General features: G+C 45.5%; 1 protein-coding gene across 1 annotated transcript; it reads left to right on the top strand.

Annotated features, from left to right (window-relative positions):
• Positions 1 to 59: 59 nt before the first annotated feature.
• LOC144106605 (regucalcin-like) lies at positions 60 to 10,897 on the top strand. Its single transcript, XM_077639452.1, has 5 exons — positions 60 to 291; positions 2,071 to 2,265; positions 3,212 to 3,424; positions 4,476 to 4,622; positions 10,577 to 10,897. Exons 1-5 carry the CDS (start codon positions 135 to 137, stop codon positions 10,768 to 10,770), a joined length of 906 nt encoding a protein of 301 aa, XP_077495578.1. The 5' UTR covers positions 60 to 134; the 3' UTR covers positions 10,771 to 10,897.
• The last annotated feature ends 16,027 nt before the right edge of the window (positions 10,898 to 26,924 follow it).

Genomic DNA, 26,924 nt, shown 5'->3' with positions numbered 1-26,924 from the left:
AAGATTGTTCGCCGCCCTGCAGACGTCGAGAGCCTCCCAATCATCAAGCACTGCACCGCCTGTCGCTTCGCATCACTCCTCAGTGTGCTGCCGTACCCTTCTAAACGTCTACAGACCGTCTCGTCGCCTTAACGATGAAAGTGGAAGTGGCCAGCCAACGGAGGAGCATCCTGGGCGAGGGACCCCACTGGGACGAGCGGAGCGGGACGCTGCTCTTCGACGATGCCCACGCTCACGAGGTCGTACGCTACGACCCGCAGACCAGGACCGAGACGGAGGTCATCCGCCTTGGTGAGGCCAGATTTTTTTTTTTCAGTTCTGCGCTGCGGTGGTAACCAGCTAGATGTAAAAAAAGAAGCTATCTCATCCTGATACGTATATTTTTTCAAACATTTTTTCCGAGGAAAACCCCAGCGTGTAGTTGGAGGCCCCAGTGCCCATTGGAAATATGTGTGGTGTGCCGATGGTGCCGTGCATCTAATTCCGATACCTTCCTTTTACGGCGCCGATGTGCCACCATTCAGCCGAGCTGTGCGTCCGTCAGCAGTGAAAACGTGTCGCCACATAAGAAAATATGTACGTTAATGCTTGTCCGTCATAATCAGGCTATGAGTGGTTGCTGCGATCGATCACGCCATTACGTTTCCTACCCAGTAAAGAGCAGCTTTGCGGCGTCACCTAACAGAGAAAAGAATTGTCCAAGAACGACTAACAGCACAATCAAAAGCGCTTGTTTCCGATGGTTGCACGGCGCCCTGGATTATAGTGCTGCGTTTTAAAACGCATGAAAGAGCAGCTGGAATCCTTTTCCTAAATGTCCTTTTTTCCTTGATTTTTTCAAAAAAAAACAAAAATTAACAGCAAAAAGCCATTTTTCGTTTCTTTTAGGGATGTGTTACCTCTTAGGTTTAAAAGCTATGATGTTTTCGAACCAACATCGCCTTTTCAAAGCCACTCTAGATATCAAAGATTTCTCCTATTTTCTATTTAACCAACAATTACAACCATGCAAATCATATACCATTTCAGCGGGGTGAGTTTTACCATATATCTTGCATTGTTATACGCTTTGAGGCAAAACCGTCACCCGACCGCCCTTCAAGGCGCCTTCTGCTCCAGTCTACACGGTGTGTGGTTTTCATGTACGCAAGTCTATCGTGGGAAAACTCTTTCCTGTGGAGCTCCGAGTGATATAACAAGCTCTTGTAGAGATAGCCAATCATCAAATCCTACTTCCCTTCCACGAAATCTGCTGTAGGGCACAGCGATGTAAAAGCCATCATCCGCTGGGATTCTGAGCATTATAGACGCATCTGATCGCTTATGATGGAGTAACGGTTAACATCAGGCAATGATTTCTTTTTCTATGCAGAGGATCGACCCTTTGAAGCATAACAGGCGAAAGGCGAAATTGTGAATGCAGAAAGGATTTGTTATTTTTCCTTTACTGGCCGTTTCCCCCTGCATAGTTTTTACACAACGACCATAACTCTCTGATGTCTTTCTTCGTCTCATTCGTAAACGGTTGCTCATATAACCGTTCACTAAAAATAGCAGCCGAAACATTTTCCTACTCTTTCTTTTGTATTCGAGACTATTGGCCTCTTTCATAATTACTGACAGATATCTACTGCCTATAGAATAGCGAGGCTCCCGGATCTGGCAGCATTGATGTCGTGGGCATCATGAGAGGCAGGTGCCTCTTTCGCGGGATTTTATCTCGACCTCGGCGGTCGCATTTCGATGAGAAAACACCTCTGCAAACTTTAATGTACATGCTCATTAAGGAACCCCAGGTTTATGATACCAGCTCGGAAGTCTCGACCTAGCTGACTACTTCTCTTGCTTCTATTATCCTCTCATTTACCCTTTCCCTCTCGACGTTGTTCAGGCTTCCAACAGGAGTAGGACAGCCACTGCACCTTTAATCTCCTTACAGCTGCAGCAACCACACTGGCCCCCCACCAACACCACGTCTACATGACACTTTGAAGCGTCGCTGTAACAGTGTCCGCTAAGCACGCATGCCTTTTTTGTTGTCTTATGACTCCATCGACTGCGCATGCGCAGAGGACGAGATCGGCAACCTGATTCCGTACGCCGAAGACAACCGCAAGCTGCTCGTGTGCATGGGCAACGGCGTCTACCGGCTGGACATGGACACCAAGCAGAAGACGCTGCTGGCCGAGATGCTGGACAAGGACTCCCCGGTGCCCACGCGCATCAACGATGGCAAGTGCGACGCCGTCGGACGCCTATGGGCAGGTGAGTGAGTATGAAGCGCCAATGAGTATATGTGGTTGGATAACAGGCCTTTCCTTCTTGTCTAGAGCGTCAGATCCCCGAACCTAAACTGCTTCAAACGTAAGGTAGGTGATTGGACTTCTCCAGACTCCCTTTGTCTGAGTGAGGTTAACTGGTGTGACGTACAGCGAGGCGGACTGAGTAGGTATCCAGTGCGCTCGCTGGTGACCGGTGGTCAAGCTAGTAGCATTTAGCTGTTTACACATTAGTACGGTCCTACATTTATTTATTCATTCATTTATTCATAATACCTTACAGGGCCCAGAATGGCATTGAGTAAAGGGGACAAAGAACGACAAATGCAAAAGAGGAACTAATTAATACAACATTATATACAAGGGGCTAAGTTAAAAGGAACTACTCTACACGGCAAAACTGACAGGCGAAAATGTGCATAGATACAAGGTACTGGTAGCATGAATGCCGGACATATGACAAACACTAATCTAAGCAAAAAATGCAGTGCGCAGTGGTATTTCTAGACTAGTATGTTTTCACACTACTCGAAATACGCAGGTGGCAAGTGAGCAGAATAGTATGAAAATACAAAACAAGTCATTATAATTTTCATAGCTCTTTAGATTAATTAGGTGCTAATTTATAGACTGGCCTGATAAACGCACAAAAAGCACAAACGTTTGCTTTTCATGTTCGGAAGTGAGCAAGGTTATTACAGCTTTGCCGTGTGCGTAAACTGAAACGAACTGAAACGAACAATGCACACTCCACGATATTCAGCGGTGACTATCCGATTTGCACAGTAGAGCTTTAAACACGAGCCGCGTTGTATGAGCCAGCGGAAAATCACTTGCAAGTTTTTCTGAGCTGCCTTCATCACGCCATGAAATAACGTGTGCGTGATATGAATTTCCTGCATGAGGGAATCATTTCACATGTCGTATTCCAGGAAGCATGGGAGTTAAAGTCGACATCGAAGGCATGGTCCTAGAAAAGAACAACTTCTGGTCCTTCTCAAAGGGACAGCTGAAGCACAAGCTCGACAAGATCTCCCTGTCCAACGGCATCGCATGGACGGCCGACAACAAGACCATGTTCTACAACGACTCCGTGCCAGGGAAGACATACGCCTTCGACTTCGACTTAGCTGCTGGGGAGATCAGTAAGTCTGACCTTAGGAACGCGTTTCAGCCTTCGATCATCAGTTCTCCTGGATCATAACATGCATGTTGCCCTATTGTGGCCGCGGCTGCCGCATTTTTAAGGAGGCGAAATGAAAAGAAGAAAAAAGATGAACTTCAAGTGCCATTTCAATTCGGAAAAAAACCGTTTTAGAGTAGAAATTAATCCAAAGTCCTACGCTACGGCTTTTTCATCGTCCACAGTGTGGAATAGGCCGGTTTATGTTGAATGATCTTAATCCCATCGAAACAGCCGCCACAGTAACATCAGAGCTATTTTTGTGTTGACATTTCAGTGCATTTTTTTCTTCATTTTATATTTTGGAAAATGTTCGGAGCACAAAGAGACCCTCATTGCATTAACTAATAGAAGTTAGAGATAAAAGAGCGTGACACACCGTCCACAGTCTCACAAACCGAAAAGCGACGTTTCGGGTCAAAGTTGAAACAGAGTGCGCAGTGCGATTGCGGAGTATTCCGAGGACTTGTACCATCGTATTGATTTTTAGAACGCCACAGACGTTGACTCCGAGCCCAACCCACTGAAGCGACAGCCTTTGGAGGCGTGGCACCTGCAAAATACATGCGGGAATGTGAAAAGATCTCAAGCTTGCCTTCCATCGGTGTGCGTAGATGCCCTTATCGACGCCTTAAAGACAGCTCCCCCCACCGCGCGAAAACGCATTGTTCGCAGCCCTGCTCAGACGGCTTTTCACGATGGTAATCCCTTTCCCGTATTCGTGGCAGTGAACCAAAAAAAGAGGTTTAAAAAGGTCATCTCTTGCTTCATTTTGTGAGCCCTTAAGAAGGTGCACAGAAGGTGCCGAGTAGGCCTCGACAACACTCTCCTCATGGGTCTTAGGTTGGAGTGTCAGGTTATGTTCCCTCTAATTCGCCCCTCTACCAAGCAGATCTTTTCCGAAGTGCTCATGTATTTACAGCGGCATTCTTGGGATGATCTTTACTTGCGTTTCCTAAGCTGTTGGAGTGTCGGACTGATACCCCGTACCTGGAACGCGCATTGATCTGTAGGCAACCGGCGTGTTCTGGCGGACTTCAGGATGACTCCCGGCTACCAGGAGCTCGGATATCCAGATGGCATGACCATCGATGTCAACGACAAGATCTGGCTCACCTGCTTCTCAACCGGCTCGGTGGTGCAGATCGATCCGGCAACGGGTAGGTGAAAGGCACATCATTAGTGCTAAACTCCTAACTGCGTTAGTGCCTGTCATGTGAGGACGAAACCTGACAACCACTTTTTCGCCGCCCTCGCCTGTCCCAAGCAGGCAGCTTGTTCAAACACAATACCCAAATTTATTTTCCATATGCAGTGGGTGAGTGGGTAGGACGCTCGGCTAATCAGCTCTAGGACCCACGTTCAATCCCTGCCGCGGTGGTCGCATTTCGGCAGAGCCGAAACGCAAAAAGCGCTGCTGGGCTGTGCGACGTCAGGGCACGTTAAAGAACACCAGGTTGTCTAAATTAATCCGGAGCCCTTCAATATGGTGTCCGTCATAGTCCATGAGTCGCCTCGGGACGTTAAGCTACGCATTTTACAGATTATATTTTTTTGCAAATGTTTGAAGAAGCGCCCCCAAAATTAATCCGAGCGTCATGTATTCAGAGCTTAGGAAAAATCGATTGCTTGGTAATTCTGTCTCATAGTGCGTTAGAAAACGTCGCGAAAGACGAGGACGCAGCGAAGAAGTTCGGAATGCCAGATCACCATAACACACAGCGCCTTGAATCAAAAGGTGGATATGAGCAGCAGACATCAATGGCATTTTTAATTTGTTTGTTTGCTGTGATCGCTCTTTATGAGGGAGATTAACTTTTCAATCATTCAATGTCTGTACCAATCGGCTACTTCTGTGCTTTTATGTGTTGTTTGCCTTTCCGGCCATTGTGTCATCTCTTTACGCTGCCTGAAGATCCTGTAGGCTTAACGCCTCAGGAGCGAAGTAAACGAGACCACTGCTACGAGCCGACACCAGAACAGAACTGCCAGTCGTGGCTGCACGAGCCACGACCAGGTGCCGTCTTTATTCTCTTCGCAGGGCGGCACGCGCAAGCCAGGTTGTCTGCGCCGCCCAAGAGAGGGCGCTACAATCCCAAAAAAGCCACAATATCTCGGGACGGACCCTACGACACTGCCTTCACGATGCCGACGTTCGTTCCGTGAGGCCTGGCCAAAGGACATGAACAGTAATTATGACATCGAAAGATTACATCTTGCTATCAATGCGTCTGCCGTTTCGCCCACCCTTCCCCTTCAAGGATGTCTCCTCAGCCCCTCAGCTCCTCCTGCACCCGGTATTTCATCGAAGCTCAAGTCGCCGTCTTCACTTGCAGAGTACGAGCCATCGTTAACCCCTACCGCCTTGCCTATTCCTAAGCCTACCCCTATACCACTGCTGTCCACTCCTGTTCGGACTGTTTCTGATGACAGCATCGAACCGGCTGCGAAAAAGGTAAAGGCCACTCCAACCTTCAAAGACGACACCGTAAAAATATCCACTCCCGGAACTTGATCGCTCCTTCCGAGTGCACATTAAGCCTGCCTCGCATAACGACATAACGTCAGTTCCTTCAAGATCGGTACAGCAGCTCATTTACCGTGCACAGGGCACCTCAGGGTAACGCGGTTTTATTTACCACCGTCCCTGCAATTCCATCACTGTCCAAGTAGTGTCACTTGCCGATGCTGAAAAGATCTGTGAGATTGACAAATTATATATCAGTGAGTCACAGTATGTACCTGTGCAGGCCTATCTATCATCTGGACCCGGCTTGCAAAGATGTGTCATTTATGACCTGGAACCTAATGCGCCTCTGAAGGAAGTGATGACGGATCTCTGCTCCGACACCCACTCAGTGCTTAATGCCCGTCGACTAGGCAACCGAGGCACATTACTTCTCCTGCTTGTGGGGCCGTTAGAACCTCCTACCCGATTCTTCTACAATAGAAGAATCGTTCATCCTAAGCCTTTCCGTCCTGCTCGTCTTCTGCTATTGGTGCCTACGACAAGGTCGCATCAGAAAGTTGTGCCCTGCATCCCATTACACTCTGCCCAAACCACCAGCAGACGGTCTTCACTCATTCAGGTGCCCATTTTGTAAGACAAACGACCACGACATCACTTATTCCATCGAAAGAAAGGAGGTTCGGTGACTGCGCCTACTCAGGCTGGAGTCAAGACCATTAACTGTTTTGCTGCTCTGTGGACAGACACAGATGAGGATGATACTGAAAAACCGCCAGCATTTTTGCCTTCACCTTCTGTATCCGCCCCTCCTATGCTTCTGTTTTAAAGCCAGGTTCCCGTAACCAGGAAAAAAAAGAAGATGAATTTCCTCCGATAATCTCCTCTATGCCTGATGAGATCCCTGCCATTGATGATGCGGTCGACAACGTTTGCAAACAACTTGATCAGCTTTGCCGACGTCGCTCTCTCTTGCTACAACGTCCGCATATACCGCCAGTTCAGCCTGTTTGCAAGTGCCTTCTTTTTCCAATGTACACAATCGTTCAGACTCAAAATATGAACAATCCGAGCAATCTGAAACTACATCTTCATGTCATCCTTCATTATCCTGCTGCAGCAACTGCCTCAGATGATTGCATCTGTTTTGCACGCGAATGGCCACTAGCGCTACTTCCCATGTCGTACAATGGAACTGTCGGGGTCTTACTAATAAGCTCCCTGAATTGATGCTGCGTATTCAAGAACGCAAACTCTCTGCCTGGGCTTTCCTTCTCTAGGAGCATAATGCCATCCTTCCTCTCTCTGGTTATTGTGCATATCACAATCTATCAAAACCCGACCACCGCAGTGGTCTTGCTCTGGTAAAGCAACTATATACGTTCATTCTTCTACACCACATTCTCCCGTCGACCTATCTCGTTGGTGCACTACCCGTCAAAAAGTAATTGCCCTTCTCACTAAGCCGCAACAGTATTATTGGTCTCTTTTGATGGTTTGCCCCAAACCTCTGTACTAAACTTTGGATGGTTTACACATCTGTGCACCTCTTACCCAGGTGTACCCATACTAGTTGAAGGAGATTTTAATGGGCCACATACAACCTGGGGATACACGCATAACTCTAAACGTGGAGATCAGATTTACAACACGTTTTTCGACCATTCGTTTACACTTCTGAACAACTACTCTAATTATACCCGCCCGCATGCTCCTCCATCAACTCCGGACCTTACGTGGTGGCTGGGTCTCGGCAATCCTCACTGATCTTGTGAAGCAGACACCTGGGGCAGTGATCACTCCTTCATTCTAATTGACTTTGCCTCAAGTACATTACATAAAATGCGCCGCAAGATGCATGTCACTTCTCGGAACAGTTTTCGCACGGATGGTCGCCTGGTCTCAATAACTCCTGCCTCAGCCCTTTCTACATGCATGCTTGTCTTAACTCAAAACACAATTTCTTCCACTCTCAAAGAAGACCAACTAAATCCTGACTTTCACCTCCTTAATCTTTGGGCAAGGCGCAAGCAGCAGGGCGTATACGTCACTCAGCATCCGTCAGATCAGAATGTACGAACTAAACTTCATAGAGTCACCGCTAAAGCCCGTCGATGTTCTAAACGCCTCCTGCACAAAGCGTTCGCTTCGCAAGCTGCCCTTGAGTTCTTTCCGAATTATGACTACTCACCTGCACCTGTTTCATTCATTTCCAAACATGAGCCAGAGGATAAGATCACATGCCTGTTCACCATGGCTGAGCTTATAGCTGCTATTGAAGACATCCGCCCTAACACTGCACCTGGTCATGACGGTGTACCTTATGCCCTATTCCAGATTCTGGACGGTGAAGCATTGACTTCACTTCTCAGAATTTTTACGAAATCTGGACATGAAGTGAAACGCCACCTGATTGGAAACATTCAGTGGTAGTTCCGATACCAAGGCCGGGAAAATCACCCACAGCTCTTGGGGCCCTACGACCGATTTCGCTTACCCCAACTATTTGTAAGCTGAATGAAAAACTGCTTGCCACTCGACTCTCCTGGTGGCTCGACGATCATCAGAAATATCCGTCTTCCCAAAGTGGCTTCCGACGAGGATACGGAGCTGAGGATGGCCTTGGAAGCTTTGCCAACGACGTGATACGTCGCTCACCTTACAGCCGTCTCGTTCGCACAGTCCTAGCAACAGATATCAGGAAGGCCTACAACAACGTTCTCCACGAAGCCATTCTCAACACTATGTCAACACTTGGCATGCCCTTGCAGATATGTCAAGCAAATCATGCTTTTCTTTCACACCGGACATTTGCTATCCGCGTTAACGGTAAACTCTAAGGCCGCCTCATTTCTAATCGCGGAGTACCGCAGGGCTCAGTCTTAGCCCCAACTCTAACATTGCATTCATTCCTCTGACACACTGCCTTTCCACCCTTCCTAATCTTCAAGTTCTAGCATATGCAGACGATATCACTCTAGTCCACATACCGCTCAGCTCAGGTACAGCAAGACTAACTGAACAATGTCCTCAACCTTCTTCACTGCTTTGTTGTCAACACTGGCCTCTCCCTCAACCTCTCCAAATCCTGCTTTGTCCATGTTGGCAATAAAGCTGGCCGCCATATTTTCAAAGCCGCTTCGTTCGTTCGTGCTCACTATTGACAATGCACTACTTCCTGAAGTGGAACATACCAATTTTTTGGGCCTGCACGTTCATGCTTCAGACACAGGAACGGCTTGGTTGTCAGCTATGCGCAAGATTGCTAGAAACACACTTGGTCTCACCCGCAGAATAGCCAATCGCTCTGGAGGCGCCCACTATGATACAACTCGTCGACTTGTTCGAGCTGTTTTTAAACCTCTGCTCCTATACCAGGTTCCGTTTAACAACTTACGAAATTACAATGGTCACACATGAAGCATTCAACCACGAAACCATGGGAGTCATTACTGGCCTACCCCGGGCAACTCCTATTTGTCTGCTGCAGGAGCATGCGCAGCTCAACACACTGAAAGATTTAATTACTCAGCGACAAACCAATTGAGCAAGGAAAGTTCCTCTTCTTCCGATGTTCGAGCCTCAACCACCTCCATGGGACTACTGTCACATTACACCAAACAAGCTTGCTCTTCATAAGAAGTCGGAGTTCTCCTCTCAGCCGTTACCACGAGCTTTTTCTACGCAACATGATGACTGTATCCTTTACACCGATGTCACCATAACCCCAAAGGGCGGATCAGCTGCTTCTATAAGCCCGACACACTCTCAGCTCTACAGCCGCCAAAATTATTTTACTGACACTTCATCATCTCTTCCTTTGGAGCTGCAAGCGATTTTGAATGCCACCACCCTCCTTATAATCAGGTGCACCTATTTACTCATTCACAGGGAGCTCTGAAGCATCTATAGAAAGTCCGTGGCACCCTTCGGGTTTCCCAGGCCATACATGCTGCTTGTAAATCTTACCCGGTGCCTATACTCATTCACTGGGTTCAAGTGCGCACAGATGTCGATACCATCGCACCTGACATGATATGTCATTTAGTGGACGTTCCACATACTCCCCTGCCTCTTTGCCACCAGATCCACTTCTGGTACATTTAACATCTTCAGCCTCCCTCAGGCAGCGTACACGTGCTCTTATTCCCCCGTGTACCTACCCCCTTCACCCAACCTATCACGGGTGCAGGGGGTCTCTATGAGGCAGTTGCGGGTCGGAGTGGCCCTTACGCCTGCGGTTCGCCACCAGTGGCAAAGTGAGAAGATTCTTGCGCCGGAAAAATGCCCTCATTGCGATACACCCCCTTCTGATACCACTGTCCACCACCTATTGTGGATATGTCCAGGAAATTCGCTGGCGCGCGCTCGCGTTCTTCAAGAGGCAACCCTGTACTCAAACAATGACTCAGAATTCCACTTGTGGCTAACGTAAAACATTTACGCCCGAATATTATGTTACTTTTTATATATAACCGGACTTCATGCCTTTTTGTAACGTATTATAACGTTCGTTAATGACATCACGCTTTATACCGTGCTGCCCATTTAGCGTACCCCAAGTAGAAATAATGCCTGTTAATTAGAACTTGTGCAATACGACACTGTCACACTGCTTATTTTTTTCTCTGGGTGGGGCCATTGCAGCCAAAATCCTGACCAAGATCAGCTTCCCGGCCAAGTACACCACGTCGTGCTGCTTCGGGGGCAAGAACTACGACACGCTCTACGTCACTTCATCCAGATACTTCCCGGACGCCACGCGACCCGAAGACGGGCTCCTCTTCCAAGTCACCGGGCTAGGCGTCAGAGGGAGGGCTCCTTATGAATTCGCCGGCTAGCCGTAAGGCACAACATTGGTCGCGTATTAGTTCTTGCACATCATGGTAAACCGTTGACCTGAATCGCACGCACCTCCCCCCCTCCTTTGCTAAAATAAACACAAATGTCATAAAAACTTATACAAGGCTTGATGGGTTATTTCTGCTTTGCATTATTATAATAATAATCATCACACCATTTGCATGCTCCGTAGAAGAAAATCATCTCCAACGGATTTACATTGAAACCTGTCCGGCGCCAGCTCTGACCTCTATATTCCCGCGAACTTCCTAACTTCTGCCCACGTGGCCATCCGCAGTGCCCTGCTACACTCTAAACACGAATTAGCTTACATGGGAGTAAAGAAAAGAGCAAACTGTGCTCTAACGCACTCCTTTTTAAGGACAGGGGAATCTGGCGAAGCACTGGCGTATATTTCAATCACTTAAATTAACGCAATACTTAAGGTTAACAGCGGAAACAAATCCGCTCTTTAAGACATGCAAGGTTCCCGCAGTTATGAAAGTTTTAACCGACGTTTCAGTCTCTTCTATTTGTAAGCCTGAAGACATCCGTTGCGGTGTTTAAAACCCCCTTCCCGTTGGTAACAACATTAAATTAATAAATTTGCGATGGGAATGTGTCTCCTTTGCCCACAGTATTAAGTTCGTCTATTTGTGGATTGAAATCTGCCCCTAGACTAGGGAAGCCTACCCTGCCCATGAAAGGGAGTGCCGCAAAGGATAGCTTCGCTCCTTCTTACTGCCTTATAGTGTAATTTGTGTTTGGAGTGTACGTTTAACCTCTCCTGGAGTGCACTAAATAACACTAACTTACACTAATCAACCCACGTTCCTTCCAGAGTCTATCTGCTTTTTTCGTGTGTCTTAAAGATGCACTAAAGAGGAATCCGAGCTGGTATTTCTCTCTCGAGAACTGTATATACACGTTCCGGGGATTCTTAGAAACTACGAATTATTGTCCTGAGTGGCCGATTGCCCTAATTAAATCGGATTAAACGTCCCGGCTCCCGACTTTTTTTTAACTGAACGCGGCAGGTAAGCGGAGTCAACCAACGCGTGGAGTGCCTTTCAGCCAGTCCAGTGGCGGCTTCGCTTTCGATTTATTTTGTTTTTTAGGTATCTGTGAATAAACAGTTTCGGTCACAGACAATATAGCCGCAATTAGGCCCACGGAAATAAATATACACGGGGACACTTTGATTTACGTATCACTCCACCGATGGTAGATCTGCAAGCCGCCGCGGGACTTGCTGACGCGTTGGCTGGCTCCTCCTACCTACCTCGTTGAGTTAATAAAAAAGGCGGGAGTCGGGACGTTTGATCAGATTTAATTAGTGGTATCGGCTGCACAAGATATTAATTCGAAGTTTCTAAGTATGCGCGAAACATTTAGATAGAGTTCCCGAGGTACAATACGTGTTCAGATTACTCTTAAGTGCATCTGTAACGCTCATCTGATGATTTTCATTCTTTAATACAATCATCGTTTGATACACATGTCGCATCGCACTCCACACTGCCATGAGAAGACGTCTTGTTTCTTTGAAGCGCCTTAAAGGCCCGATACAATACAAGAAGACCGAGTTGGGCGACTTGCTAACGATCCATTGGAACAAACAGCGCGAAAAAACACAGACAGAACAAACAATGACATTGGACGAGCGCTGACTCTCCACTACCTTTATTCGCCACGGTACACAATTTATACGTATGAGAGGCAAAAATCACGAGGATAACTTAAGAAATGAAAGATTTACAAACATGCAGGATTATGCATGACAAGCTATCCACACTTTTGATGCCTAGAAATGCAATTTCATTACTCGTTAGGTATATAGCCGCCGCGGTGGCTGAGTGGTTATGGAGCTCGGCTGCTGGCCCGAAAGACGCGGGTTCGATCCCGGCTGCGGCGGTCGAATTTCGATGAAGGCAAAATTCTAGAGGCCCGTGGGCTGTGCGATGTCAGTGCACGCTAAAGAACCCCAGGTGGTCGAAATTTCCGGAGCTCTTCACTACGGCGTCCCTCGTAGCCAGAGTCGCTTTGGGACGTTAAACCCATATAAACCAAACCAAATCGTTAGGTATATATTCGGTTTGCTGATGCACGTGTCTCGGTTTTTGGTGGTGTGATATGATTCAACCACATCTCCAGCTGTTTATCGACGTGCCTGTAGATTCACTCTTGTTTTACTCAGCCTTGGCGAGCACCCCTCGCACGTGAGGTGGTGGGCTACAACGCGTAAGTCCTTGTCGTTATTTTTAGCATTATTGCTCTGCTCTGGAAGTCGTGGGTTAAGACATCGTCCAGTCTGTCCTATTTACTCAGCGCCAAAGGACAAATCAAACAGGTTCACGACGCCTTTGGTGCATTCAAAATACCTTTTCCGCTCAGTGTGTGCAAAGAAACGGACGGTGAATCACCATATTTCATCGGTTTTGACCACCCAGCTATGCCACACATTTGTTCGATATTAATGGAATTATGCAACAACTCGTATTATTGTGTCATCTTCATCTGGAATTGATGGCTTAAACTCGAAAGTACTGACAAAATACTAAGAACATTGTTATTGTCCTCCTGTGCAACCTTTTTCAACAGTCGTTATCATCGTTGTGCTGCCACAAGACAGGAAAATTTGTAAGATAGTCCCGGTCTCCAAAAAGTGTTCTTCTTTTTCTTATACAACCTGCCCTCCTATTTTTCTGACAAGCATCTGTTCCAACCTAACGGAACATGTCAAATTTCTATCCCTTTTTATTAACAACCTTAGTTCACGTCTTGACCTGAACATACCTGTTTACGCGCTCTTCCTTGACTTTGAAAAAGCGTTCAATAAAGTAGCGCATAAAATATTATTGCTAAAACTTTCGTGTCTAAACATAATCTTTTGGTAATAGAATGGCTTCATAGTTTTTTGACTAACAGCGACCAATTCGCCTACACTAACATATCCTCGTCCCTTCGTTCTCCAGTTATTCAGTTCAGGTATCACTCAAGGCACAGTGTTCGGACCGTTGTTTTTATTCATTACAGACACATTTACTGCAACGGTCTTCCCTCCCACAGTACATCTAACATCCGATTGCTGACGATTGCATAATTTTCCGCCTGATTTATAGAAGCGCTGATGCTGATATCATTCAACAAGCTTTAACCCGATTCGAAACTTGGTGCAAACATTGCTTAATGTCGCTTAATATTGCTAAAACATGTATGAATTCTTTGCATCGCAGGCAATCCCACATTCCCTCTAAAAATGTTCTTTTTTTTTAAGTGTCTTCCGTTCATACCTGTAAATATTTCGGCATTACTTTAACGGACACTCTAACATGGTCTTCACATATCACGAAAATCGCAAATGACGCTAACCTCACCCTTGACTTTCTATGTCGCAGTCTTCGCTTTGCTACAACTTCCATCAGCTTTTTAGCTTACCTAACTTTCGTCTGACCTAAATTAAATTTCGCTTCAGCAGTATGGAGTCCTTCCCGGTATAACGTCTCTCTTACCCTAGAAAAAATAAAAATTACACTATAACCTCGGTTTATTTCGGTTACTCATGTTATACCAGAGTGTCTTCCTTAAAATCCACAGCCTCCTTACCTAATCTTGAAACGCGAAGAAAAATATTTTGATTGTGCTCTTTTATAAGTTTTATCACTAATTTTTAGGAACATCAATCTCATAATCAGCACATCGCCTCTCCAGCCGCATTAACCAGAGCAAGGCCGTGTACCCTCCCCCTGCAAGAACTACATTTCATTTCCGATCTTTTTCTGTCAAATCATCTCGGGACTGGAACAATCTGCATCCTAAAGCCGTACACCTTGTCAACCCCAATTAATTCAATAAAAGACCGAAGCCGTCATTTTGTACCGTTTGTGTCCATTCCTCATGTAATATGCCGTAGCCGGCGCCTGTGAGAAATCAAATAAATAAATAAAAACACATACCTAAAAACAGATTATCCCGAACCAGTGAGCAATCTGCCAACTCTGTTTGTTTTACTAATAAATTAAAAGATGGTGAGCAGCATTTTTTCCCATAAATTACATACGAAGGTGCCTGAAAAAGCTGTACGCGGGGCAGCTTGAAATACCCAGCACTCCTGGTTACACATGGTAGCATTGGCAAACAGATATATGGTACTCATGGGCAGCGAGTTATCAGGAATACAAACTATTCGTAGATTAGAAGAACATTTTTTAAATGTGCAGAGTAGCAAATACAAAAGAAAACGCACTGAAATATATGGGCTATAATATGCAATAGAAATAACTAAGCACCTGTATAGAAAAACGAAAGCCAGACAGCCATCCGTCGAAAAAGAAGCGTGATTAGTCGCACAAACCGATACACCAGAGGGAAAAAGGATCTTACTTCCAGGAACTGATTCTTCTAAGTTGTTTTGATAATAATCGCGGCACGTCAACATGTTTTGCGTCAAGTTCATTCAGAAGGCGCGGTAATGTATTTGATATGGTTTGTAAGCCACTTTGTTCTACACGTGGGGACATTCCAGTGTTGAGGTTTCCGACTTGTATAGATTGGCACACTGCGTGTGAGATTAGCAAGCCTTCATAGGTCATCAATATTTTGATCACGTCGTTTACATACCTGTCCATTATTTTCCCATCATATTATTGAAAAAAATATGACCATGTCATATTTTCGAAATAATAAGCCGTGCGAGTCCTATAATCAATGTTGTAAATCGATCGTAAGGCATGTTTCTCCAGAGAAAAAATACATTGCATATTAACTTTAGTGGTTGTTCTGCAGCCCAATTGGGCATAGTTTGAATTTGTCATAAATAATGATGTATACAACAGTGATTTAACTTTAGTTGGCACCGAGTAATGGTGACAATTCCTAACGCCTACAGTTGTTGGTAACGTAGTTGCTACTGCATTTACATGGTTGTCCCAACTGAGGTCACAGTTAAAATGAACTCTCAGTGCCTTTACAGTTTTGACAATTTCTAACCTTTCGCTTCCAAGCTGGGCAAAGGGTGGAAACACTAGGTCATCATTCAGTTCTCTAAATTATAGTGCTATTGTTTTATTTGTGCAGATTTTTTAAAGGTTATCGAAAGACCAGGACTGAAGTGCCCTCAGTATAGCATCTTCTACGTGGGCTTTTCCTTCCGTTGATACAGAAGAGAACAGCAGGGTCACATCATCAGCATATAGTACAAAGCGAGCATCTGTAGTATTCTCCAGCCCCCCCCCCCCCCCCCAAAAAAAAAAAAATTCGAACTGTCACGCATTCCGCTGACGAAAACAACCACCAGCGCCGGAAGTAAGTCTTGATTTTATCACCTACAGTGTCTTTTTCAGACTAGAAAAGATATTTTGGCGCAAACATTGATAACTAGGGTTGGATTTCGTGGCAACGACCATGCACCTGGAGTTATGTAACAAAAGGGACCCCATCCTATCACAAACTTTCAAGGGCCTATCGGTGGCTTGCTGTTGCGACTAAAATTTCGGTGCAATTACTCGCACTACATGACCGGTGACAGCTGCATGCTGCTGCGCAGTACACTGGAACGAAGGACAGCGCCATTGAGATTTTTCCCTGGCCGTTGAATATGTGCAAAGATGTAAAGATTCTTGAACGACAAACATTATTTAAAATATTAGTCCTCTACTTGCTAATTTCATGGCGTTTACGTTTTTCATGTCAGCGGCATGCACTGCTTTGCTGGTTCCGGACCGATATAGTTCAAGACTTCATGTGATATTTTATTTGCTTATTAAATACGCAAAAAAAATGGAAGCATTGGTATCAGTTATGTCTGCCACGAGTGAATGATAAGGTGATAGTTGGTATGACATGATTACAAGACGTAAAACTGGGCAGAGCACAATACACAGAAGAGAAGCAAACAGGACGAGCTCGTCCTGTTTCCTTCTCTCCTGTGTCTTGTCCCCTGCTCAGTTTTGTCTTGTATTCATGTCTGCCACAATTTGTAAGACATACGAATACATTCTTTTATTTTCAAAAAATACATATTTCACTTGTCAAGGCAGTGCATAGCGTTATCTAATACACAATAGCGTTGTCAACGGCAATGGCAATGCAGTTATTATTGTTGAGTTTGATCCTTCCACAAATTCTATGAGGAGGCCGCACTGCAACACAACATGAGCCGCCCCCCCCCCCCCCCCACCGAACAAAATTTATGGCTACGCCACTGATCTCAAGGTCACAGTACGCTTCCGGTTTAGCCTCCTAGCTGGTCTTACACATTTCAAACGGCTATTTTAACTTAAAGCGTAGCACACACCCAAGGCAGGTGGAAAATGTCGTAATTTGGAGGCGTGAAGAAAACGAGAACAGAAAGATCGCCTTTTTTTTAACTGGCTGATTTTAACAGCTGCCGTAGGCATTCAAAAGCGCAGCACAATTTCAGTGCGCCATTAAGCCGATGGGAATGAGGCCTTCAAGAAATCTTCTTAACCGTTCGCATAAAACTTGCCTTATGTCCGCATGGCTGTTTGTGCTTAACAGAAAATCGTAGCCGTCGCAGAAACTAAACATGAGAAAAAAATAGCTTAGAATAGCAAATATCCAGATATGGTTTTGTGGGGTCTCTACCACGATGAGGGACATAACCGCTCCGCTACCTGCGACCATACTTGTAGCCGCGAAGAACAACACACCGAGGAAAAGCCACAAGGCAAACGTTTCTTGGAATAGGCAAAAGAGAGGCGTCACCTTGACAGCGAAGGCGATCAACGCAGATGGAGTGGCGTCACCTTAACTGCGGTGGCTCCCAGCCTGGTCCCGCCACATCCGCCTGCGTCGCCGTGGCTACGTTGTGTCTCTCCGCTCTCCGCGCGAACTCAAGAGAGAGTAGGGGAAGTGTGAAAGTAATGGTCTACAAAACTGGCGTTGGTGTGCGCCGACGCATTGCTTGCTGCTAGCCACCACTCAAAAGTGACCAAGGTGCAAGGAGGGGAGGGGCTGGATAAGGTGGATGAGGTATCACCTCTGTGTGCCTCTACACTCATGGAAACGTAGACTCTGCCATGGGACGCAATGAAGTGACAGCCTTGGGATTTCACGTTGTTTTCTGCCGACGCTGGAAGCGGCAAATTGCATCAACGCCAGAAAATACCCCTGTTACAAATATCACTGTAAAAGCTTTGGGGCTTATGCAAGATTCATGCAAGTAGTTAGTTATAATGGCCAGGCTAAGCTAAATTCATCGGAGTGGTATTCCCCAACGTTGTTAAATTGTGTTGAAATTCCTGTTAGCATGCTGAATGTTAACATACTTATTAGAACACTCTTTTAAAACCTTCTCTAGCCCGAGAAGATCTGCTATATTCTGCATTTCTCAATAAATAGCTGCTTAATTACGATGATTAGCCATGATAGCGTGCAATTTGGCAACGTTAAGCATAAGTATTCCGCATCAGAAACAATGCAGGCCACCAGCGCAAACAAAAAAAGGAAATCACCTTGAAGTACCGCTTCCCTTGAAGCTTAGAGGCTGTCTTTAAGAACTTCGTGTTTAATGAACGAGCGAATGCTATCATTTTTTTCTTTCCTAATTTCTCAATGCATGCAAATTTGTTCTTGTTTCAATTGTATTTATTACGTATTTTTCGCTTTTGTAAAAGTTAATTACAAGCATTTGATGCAGCGTAAACCGTTCACACCGGCTATGACGCAGAAAGCTCACGTTGTGTTGGACTCGCCCTATCTGACATGCAACTTGTTGTGAGTACGCGCCACGGCGTGTTGCGTTTATGCGGAAGCTGCCGCTCCGGCGCGGACTGTCATGTAAAGTGCCCCCGAGCACTGGCATCATGTCAAAGCATGTGATCGCTTGTATAAGCGCTCTTGTACGGTGCCGGAGAATAAACTTTGGCATTTTTTTCGGCAGCTCTCGTTTCGTCGTGTTCGAGACTGGCCGTCTCTGCCAGCCGCTGCAGCCGGACACAACTTAAGCCTGCGGTGAAGCTCCGCCCACATTCAGGACCACCGCACAGAATTCCTCCACGACGAAAAAATAGCTCTTTGTCAAAGCTTTGCTTGTCACCTTGACAAGAAGCTAATAAAAAGGAAAAAGTTATAAGCTTTAGAATTTTGACACATGGATTGTTTAATAAAGTCAAGCATTAAAAAGCTGATTTATTTTACTTTAGCGACTGGCTAGAGTAGTAATACAGAACGCCGCGGACCGTGGCCCAGTGTTAACAATAACTGCTGTTTTCTTAAGTTGTATCCCACTATAGTAGCTGAATATCAATATTCATTATTCAACACGTGAAAACGTAAACCGTGTGTTGTGGATGTCCTGTTAATATGGTTCAATTTTCGTTGACGTTAGATATATGGCCTGGTATGAATGTTATGTTGCCTTAAAATGCCGGGCTGCAAATGCCGTGTGCCCTGCGCATGTGTTTAGAACATTATCTGTGCTTCGCGTGTACGACGCGGATAAAATGAGCGTTTTTCGCTTCCCTTAAGAAGACAGGAGTCCCACACCATTCTCTTCAGGATATCGTCTACCCGTGCGGAAATCAGCCGTGTAGAAAGACCGCTTCACGACTTCTTTTAAAGTTCCTCCAGGACTCGGATCTGGACTCCAGATGGTGACAGCAGGAGTTGACTTTTGACTATTAATAATGGGTGATTGTGTGTAGATCATATAGGTCTCAGGTGTGTGCCTGATTTGTGGACCTTATTTAATCTTTAAGTGTCGCTAGGGAGGAGCAATGGGCGGCAAAATCCGCGAGGCTAATCCCACCTGCAGCTCGCAGTGACCTCAACCTCAGCCCTCTCATGTATGTTGCCTTAACCTCTGCCACCTGCATGAAGTGGAGTCCGTGAGACAACCAAACAATCAAAAACCAACGGACGGACGGACGGACGGACGGACGGACGGACGGACGGACGGACGGACGGACGGACCGACAGACAGACAGACAGACAGACAGACAGACAGACAGACAGACAGACAGACAGACAGACAGACAGACAGACAGACAGACAGACAGACAGACAGACAGACAGACAGACAGACAGACAGACAGACAGACAGACAGACAGACAGACAGACAGACAGACAGACAGACAGACAGACAGACAGACAGACAGACAGACAGACAGACAGACAGACAGACAGACAGACAGACAGACGGGCGCGCGGGCGGGCGGGCGGGCGGGCGGGCAGGCAGGCAGGCAGGCAGGCAGGCAGGCAAGCAGGCAAGCAGGCAAGCAGGCAACAGACAGACGGACGGACGGACGGACAGGACCCAAGCCCGTCGACGCGCGTCGGCAGCAGCATAACCAGACACAAATCGCGGTTCTTGTGTACGGACAACTAATGAGAAGACTAAACTATCCAGCAAGATGACATGTCAAAAGTAATACCGCTTCGTAGAGAGTTGTCGAGGCTTTGTGGGGGCTTGCAGAAATATTTGTTTGCTTCTTGGTTCAGGATGTGTAGACTGACATATTAAGGATCATTAATATTATTATTTACTGTCTCGAGAACCCCGTGGCTCATGTTAAGCCTAATGAAAGGTCAAAAAATGGCCCAACTGTGTTTTGTATTCTGCATAAGGTATTACTGCGCTGCCAATTGGTAGCAAATCAGGTGAAAACAGGCACGCATAGATTATCGGTTCCATAAAAAAGCAAAAAAAAAAAGAAAATGGGACGGGACACTGAGTGTTACCGTGTGTCATCTGTGAAAAACGGTAATGCTGTGCTTCAGTTCTCCTAACTGTGAACGCTATTCCACTTTGTGTAAATAGTGCTCACAATCTATAATATATAAAATATAATATAATCTATAATCTATATATGTATATGTTACTAGTTTTTTACAATAATTTTTCTAGTAGAATAACTCTCGTGACGACACCCCTGCAGCAAATCACTTCTATTTTTAGGACCCACAGCTAGCCCCTGGCTATGGATCCAAGCACTGGTTTGTGAATGCTTTGTATTCATGCAGAAAATAAAACACAATGAATTGAAGTTCATCTTTAAGGGTATGACGCAATAGCGTCATTGTTTGAATACCCATATATACGGAATTGGTCATTTCCTTCTTTACATTCGTTGACCACAGCCAGTCATCTTACCGCTCCTGGCAGGTTGTGATGACGTCACAAGGTCGGGTCTAGGAATTCTTCTGGCGGTTTTTCGCTCATCCCGCAGCCGCCATTAATGGTGACAACGACTCAACGACGCCGGGTTTTTCCGCTGAACCGTACCGCTAAAAACCGTATCGCGTAAAAAAAAAATGTACGAATAGCGCCGGTTGAATGAATAATATTTGAAGCGACTTGGGCTTTCACTTTGCAGTATACTGTTTGTCAAACTTACAGTGCACTAAACAGTTGCCGCAAGAGTTTATTCTGCAAAATGCGCATATCAATTTCTGAGACCAAATGTAGTTCTTCGTCGCACAAAGGCTTTAACAGTCGTCTTTCAGACCCTTTAACGGTCACGTACTCTACAATAGGAATCATGTGCTAGTGTCAAGCTTAAGTCCACTAACTGGAACATGCCCCAGAAGTTCTTTCTAGAACCTGCTGAAGGTATCTTGTGTTTTCGCCGCATGACAAACACTACATTAAGCGGTTTCACTCTACACAGTTCACACACCCAACAAGCAGAGTGTCTGGCCAAACTAATGATAATCGGCTGTATATGGTCAGTGCTGATGATCCCCTGTGTGTGTTAGCTTCAAGCTTAATGACACGACGCACACAGACTCACTTCATTTTTATCTCTGTTCAAACTCTGTGTTATGAAGCAGAAGACGCTCGATCCATTTTGCCATGAAGGAAGGCTCGTATCTTTCGAAAGGTGTTCCGTTATCTTCTGCACAGTTGGCGCGGTTCTAGTTTCGCGCTTCGGATGAAAAAGCGAAAGACCGGCGTCGTGAGCGCGGTTTGAAATCGTCGTATCAGAGCATATCTCCTTCGCTCTGCTCCTTGGCCGCTGTATACACTGTGTCGACGAAAGCCTCCATACACTCACTTTGCCTCCATCTTAATGCACAGCACTGTCTGTGCACTAACACGAAACACTGCTGCAATGCAGGAAAACTTGCTCAACAATCTCTTGAGACTATATATCCCAGCAGAACACGTAGCAATGTAGCGTGATTGAAGGTGTAGGTAGCATCACCTTAACGCAGTCCTATGGCTACAAAGTTACACTCTGCAAAATGCAGGTCTAGAAAACTCACTGGATTTTAGTTCTTGCTTTTTTTGCTCTCTTTATAAACGCCGTTAAATTATTCACGGTGGAAGTATGGTATTTTTCATTGCTCGCAATGCTCTCCTGGCTGCAGTTCAGGAAAGACAGATGAAACTGTTTTGTGTCCAGTGAAACGCGAAACCACTGAAAGGTTAAAGACCTCAGCTACTTGGCTTTGGATAAGACATTGATACGGTAACGCAACTTTGCTTGCAGCGCACAGTGTTTTTGTACCACGGATATGCGCCCGAAATGTTTTTCCTCTATCGAGGTGACGCCTTTGTTTTCAAAGGGAGAACCCTTCGCAAAGCGGCTTGTTGTCTACGACGTAGACTAAACAGCGAAGATAATGATTATATATCCTGTCTTGGAGAAAGAGAGTAAGTGGTGATAAACACGTTTCAGCATCTCTTCAATCGGCGTCATTTTGAGAACGGCTTCACGTGGGCGTGTTATCAGTTGAACCGGACTTTACGCCACTTTTCAGTGGCAGGAGGCAAGCCTTAGCTCCAGTCGGCGTTTTGAACTACTGCAAATGAGGTTTAATCAATAGATTAAGGCGTCACAAATGAGACCTTGAGCTGCCTCAAATGACGACACGATGATCATTTCGCGTTACGAGGAGTGACGGGCCCAAACAAAAGTGTTGCATGATTGAAGGCTAGTTCACGAAAAAACAAAACAAAATGAGGCAAAGACGTAAATGCACTTCAGATGGGAATAGGCTTGGCAGATTGGTAATTTATTGCTACACGGGAAGCATAGCGCGGGGAGAACAACATAAATGCAACGTAAATGCACTACAATGTAAATGTATTGCTTTAGCCAGTGGATCGAACACTTCGCCCAGTTTACCGAGCAGTGTTATCATGCTAAATACAGGCAATAATGCATTCCAAGTGTACTTCTTCTTGAGCACTGCCCAGGACAAGGATGGCTGCTCTGACATCTGATTACTAAATGCACAAACCAGCCTGTCTGAATGCAAGAAGCCGGCTCATGTATACTAACGCAATTCAGTCGCCAATAACTGTCGTACACATGATCACCGCTCACCGCATGTCCACTATTGGGATCTTTCAGGAGTAGATAAATAAATAAGCGTGCCCCGCTTACAGTTTGAGCACTTCCCTCGAGGTCTCCTCTTCATGGAGGCCACCTTTGGCGCAAGTGGCCTAACGACTAAAAACAAGCCCAATAAAGTTTATTCCTCCTCCTCGACCGTAAGCACAAGAAATATGAAAAGACAGGCATTTACATTTATTTTTACTGGCTTCCCACTTCATTTTTTAATTTTCATTGGGCCCGCGTATGCACTGAGGTGCAGCCTAACAATTTCACGAAATTTCGAATGTACGGCTAAAGTTTCAAATCTCTGCACAAGTGCGGAAACCTTCGTCACCTCGCCACCGCTTCCTTTATCCCACTTGTTATCTGCACCAACAATAGCAGCTATAAACATTCCCAGCGTGCGTCTACGGTCCAGGCGCTATCTTCTATACGTGTTTTATCGGTTTTCGGTATACCTTGCGCCGAAAGCGTGCGCGCCGCCCTGCAGACCTCAAGTGCCTCCCAGTCATCGAGCATTGTACCGCCTGTCGCTTCCCATCACTCCTCAGTGTGCTGCCGTAACATTCTGGACGTCGACAGCCCGTCTCGTCGCCTTAACGATGAAGGTGGAAGTGGCCAGCCAACGGAGGAGCATCCTGGGCGAGGGACCCCACTGGGACGAGCGGAGCGGGACGCTGCTCTTCGACGATGCCCACGCTCACGAGGTGGTGCGCTACGACCCGCAGACCAGCACCGAGACGGAGGTCATACGTCTTGGTGAGGCCAATTCTTGCTTTTGTTTTTCTTAGTTCTGCGTGGCGGTGGTAACAAGCTAGATGTAAAAGAAGAAGCTATGTCATCCTGATACGTTTATTATTTCAAACGGTGTTTCCGAGGAAATCCCCAGCGTGTAGTTGGAGGCCCTAGTGTACATTGGAAATATGTGTGGTGTTCGGATGGTGCCATACATCTAATTCCGATACCTTCCTTGTACGGCGCCGATGTGCCACCATTCAGATGACCTGTGCGTCCGTCAGCAGTGAAAAAGTGCCGCCACATAAGAAACGATGAACGTTAATACTGGTCCGTCGTAATCACGGTATGAGGTTTGCTGCGATCTATCTGCTCTTTTCGTGTCTCTTAACGGTGCACTAAAGAGGAATCCGAGCTTGTCTTTCAATCGCGAGAACTCCATCTACACGTTCCGGGCATTCTTAGAAACATCTAATTATTGTCCTGCGCGGCCGATTGCCCTAATTAAATCGGACTAAACGTCCCGGCTCCCGCCTCTTATTTTTTAACTGAACGGGGTAAGTAGGCGGAGTCAACCAACGCGTGGAGTGCCTTTCAGCCAGTCCAGTGGCGGCTTCGCTTTAGCTTTATTTTGTTTTTAGTTATCTGTGAATAAACAGTTTCGCTCACAGAAAATATAGCCGCAATTAGGACCACGGAAATAAAACTACACGTGGACTCTTTGATTTACGTATCACTCCACCGATGGCAGAGCGGCAAGCCGCCACGGGACTTGCTGACGCGTTGGTTGACTCCTCCTACCTACCGCGTTGAATTAATAAGAAAGGCAGGAGCTGGACTGTTTAATCAGATTTAATTAAGGTAATCTGCCGCACAGGACAATAATTCGAAGTTTCTAAGAATGCCGGAAACTTGTAGATAGAGTTCCCGCGGTAAAAATACGTGTTCAGATTACTCTTAAGTGCGCCTGTAACGCTGATCTCATAATTTTCACTCTTTAACACAATCATAGTTTGGCACACATGTCGCATCTCACTCCACACAATCCAGCGAAGACGTCTTGTTTCTTTGAAGAGCCTTAAAAGCCTGATACAATACAAGCAGACCGAGTTGGGCGAGTTGGTAACAATCCATTGCGACAAACAGCGCGAAAAAAACACAGACAGAACAAACAATGACATTGGACGAGTGCTGACTCTCCACTAGCTTTATTTGCCACGGTACACAATTTATACCCATGAGAGGCAGAAATACGAGAATAAGTTAAGAAATGAAAGGTTTACAAACATGCAGGATTATGCATGACAAGCAATCCACACTTTTGATGCCTAGAAATGCAATTTCATTACTCGTTAGGTATATATTCGGATTGCAGTTGCACGTGTGTCGGTTTTTGGTGATGTGATATGTTTCAACCACATCTCGCATTGTCTTATCGAAGTGCCTATAGATTCACTCTTGATGTACTGAGCATTGGCGAGCACCCCTCACACGTGAGGCGGTGGGCTGCAACGTGTGAGTGTTGTTGTTTTTGACATTATTGCTGGGTTCTGGAAGGCGTGTGTTACGACATCGTCCAGTCTGTCCTGTGTACTGAGCGCCACAGAACAAATTGAACAGGTACACAATGCCTCTGGTGCATTCTTAATACCTTTTCCGCTCAGTGTTTACAAATGAAACTGACGGAGAATTACCATACTTAACTTGTTTGATCACCCAGCTATGCCAGACATTTTTTTCGATATTTATGAAATTATGCAACTAATCGTATTATAATAAGTCTCATTTTCATCTGGCATTGATGGCTTCAACTCGAAAGTACTGAAAGCATACTAAGAAAATTGTTAGTGCCATCCTGTGCAACCTTTTTCAACAGTCGTTATCATCGGTGTTCTGCCACAAGACAGTAAAATTGGTGAGATAGTCCTAGTCTCCAAAAAGTGTTCTTTTTCATGTTCAATCTACCCTCCTATTTTTCTGGCAAGCTTCTGTTCAAAACTAAAGGAACATGTCAAATTTCTAGTCCCCCTCATCTTTTTTCACCTTAACCAACATGGCCTTTTAAAATGACTTTCCTGTGAGTCCCAACTAGCCCTTAGTGTTAAAGACCTTAGTTCACGTCTTGAGCTAAACATTCTGTTTACACGCTCTTCCTTGACTTTGAAAAAGCCTTCAGTATAGTAGCTCATACAAGATTATTGCTGAAACTTTTGTGTATGAACATTAATCCTTTGTTTATGAAATAACTACATGGTTTTTTTTTACTAACAGCGAGCAATTCGCCTACACTAACATATCTTCGTCCCCTCGTTCTCCAGTTATTCAGTTCCGATATTCTTAAGGGCACAGTGTTCGGACCCTTGCTTCTTATTACTCTACATATACATTTAGAGTAACGATCTTCCCTCTAACTTTACCTCTAACACATATTTCTGGTGATTGCGTCATTTTCCGCCTGATTCGTAAAAGCACTAACCCTCACATCCTTCGACAAGGTTTAACCCTAATCGAAAGTCGGTGCCAACATTTGTTAATGCTGCTTAATATTGCTAAAACATGTATGAATTCTTTACATCGCCGGCAATCCAACATTCCCCAAAAAATGTTCTTCTCGGTTTTGAAGTATCTTCGGTTCATACCTGACCTGTAAACATTTCGGCATTACTTTAACGGACACCCTAACATGGTCTTCACATGTCACAGACATCGCAAATGACGCTAACCTCACCCTTGGCTTTCTATGTCGCAATCTTCGTTTTGTTACAATTAACTACCATCAGCCTTTTAGCTTACCTAACTTTCGCCTGACCTAAATTAATTTTCGATTAAGCAGTATGGAGCCCTTATCAGTCTGACCTCCCTATAACTCTAGAAAAAATACAAAATAGCGCTATTAGCCTGATTTCTTGCGGTAACTCATATTATACTAGTGTATTCTTGAAAATCCGGAGCCGCCTTAACTAATTTTGAGGAGCGAAGGAAAATATTTTCATTATTTGATTATGCTCTTTCATCAGTTTCATTACTCAATTTAGGAACGTCATTCCCATAATCAGCACATCGTCTCTGCTCGAATTGACCTCAACAAGACTGTGTACCTTCTCCCTGC

The sequence above is a fragment of the Amblyomma americanum genome, chromosome 10 (assembly GCF_052857255.1).
Source record: "Amblyomma americanum isolate KBUSLIRL-KWMA chromosome 10, ASM5285725v1, whole genome shotgun sequence".
Classification (NCBI taxonomy): domain Eukaryota; kingdom Metazoa; phylum Arthropoda; class Arachnida; order Ixodida; family Ixodidae; genus Amblyomma; species Amblyomma americanum.
The sequence above is the reverse complement of the archived record's forward strand: the minus strand, read 5'-3'. Positions and strand labels throughout refer to the sequence as shown.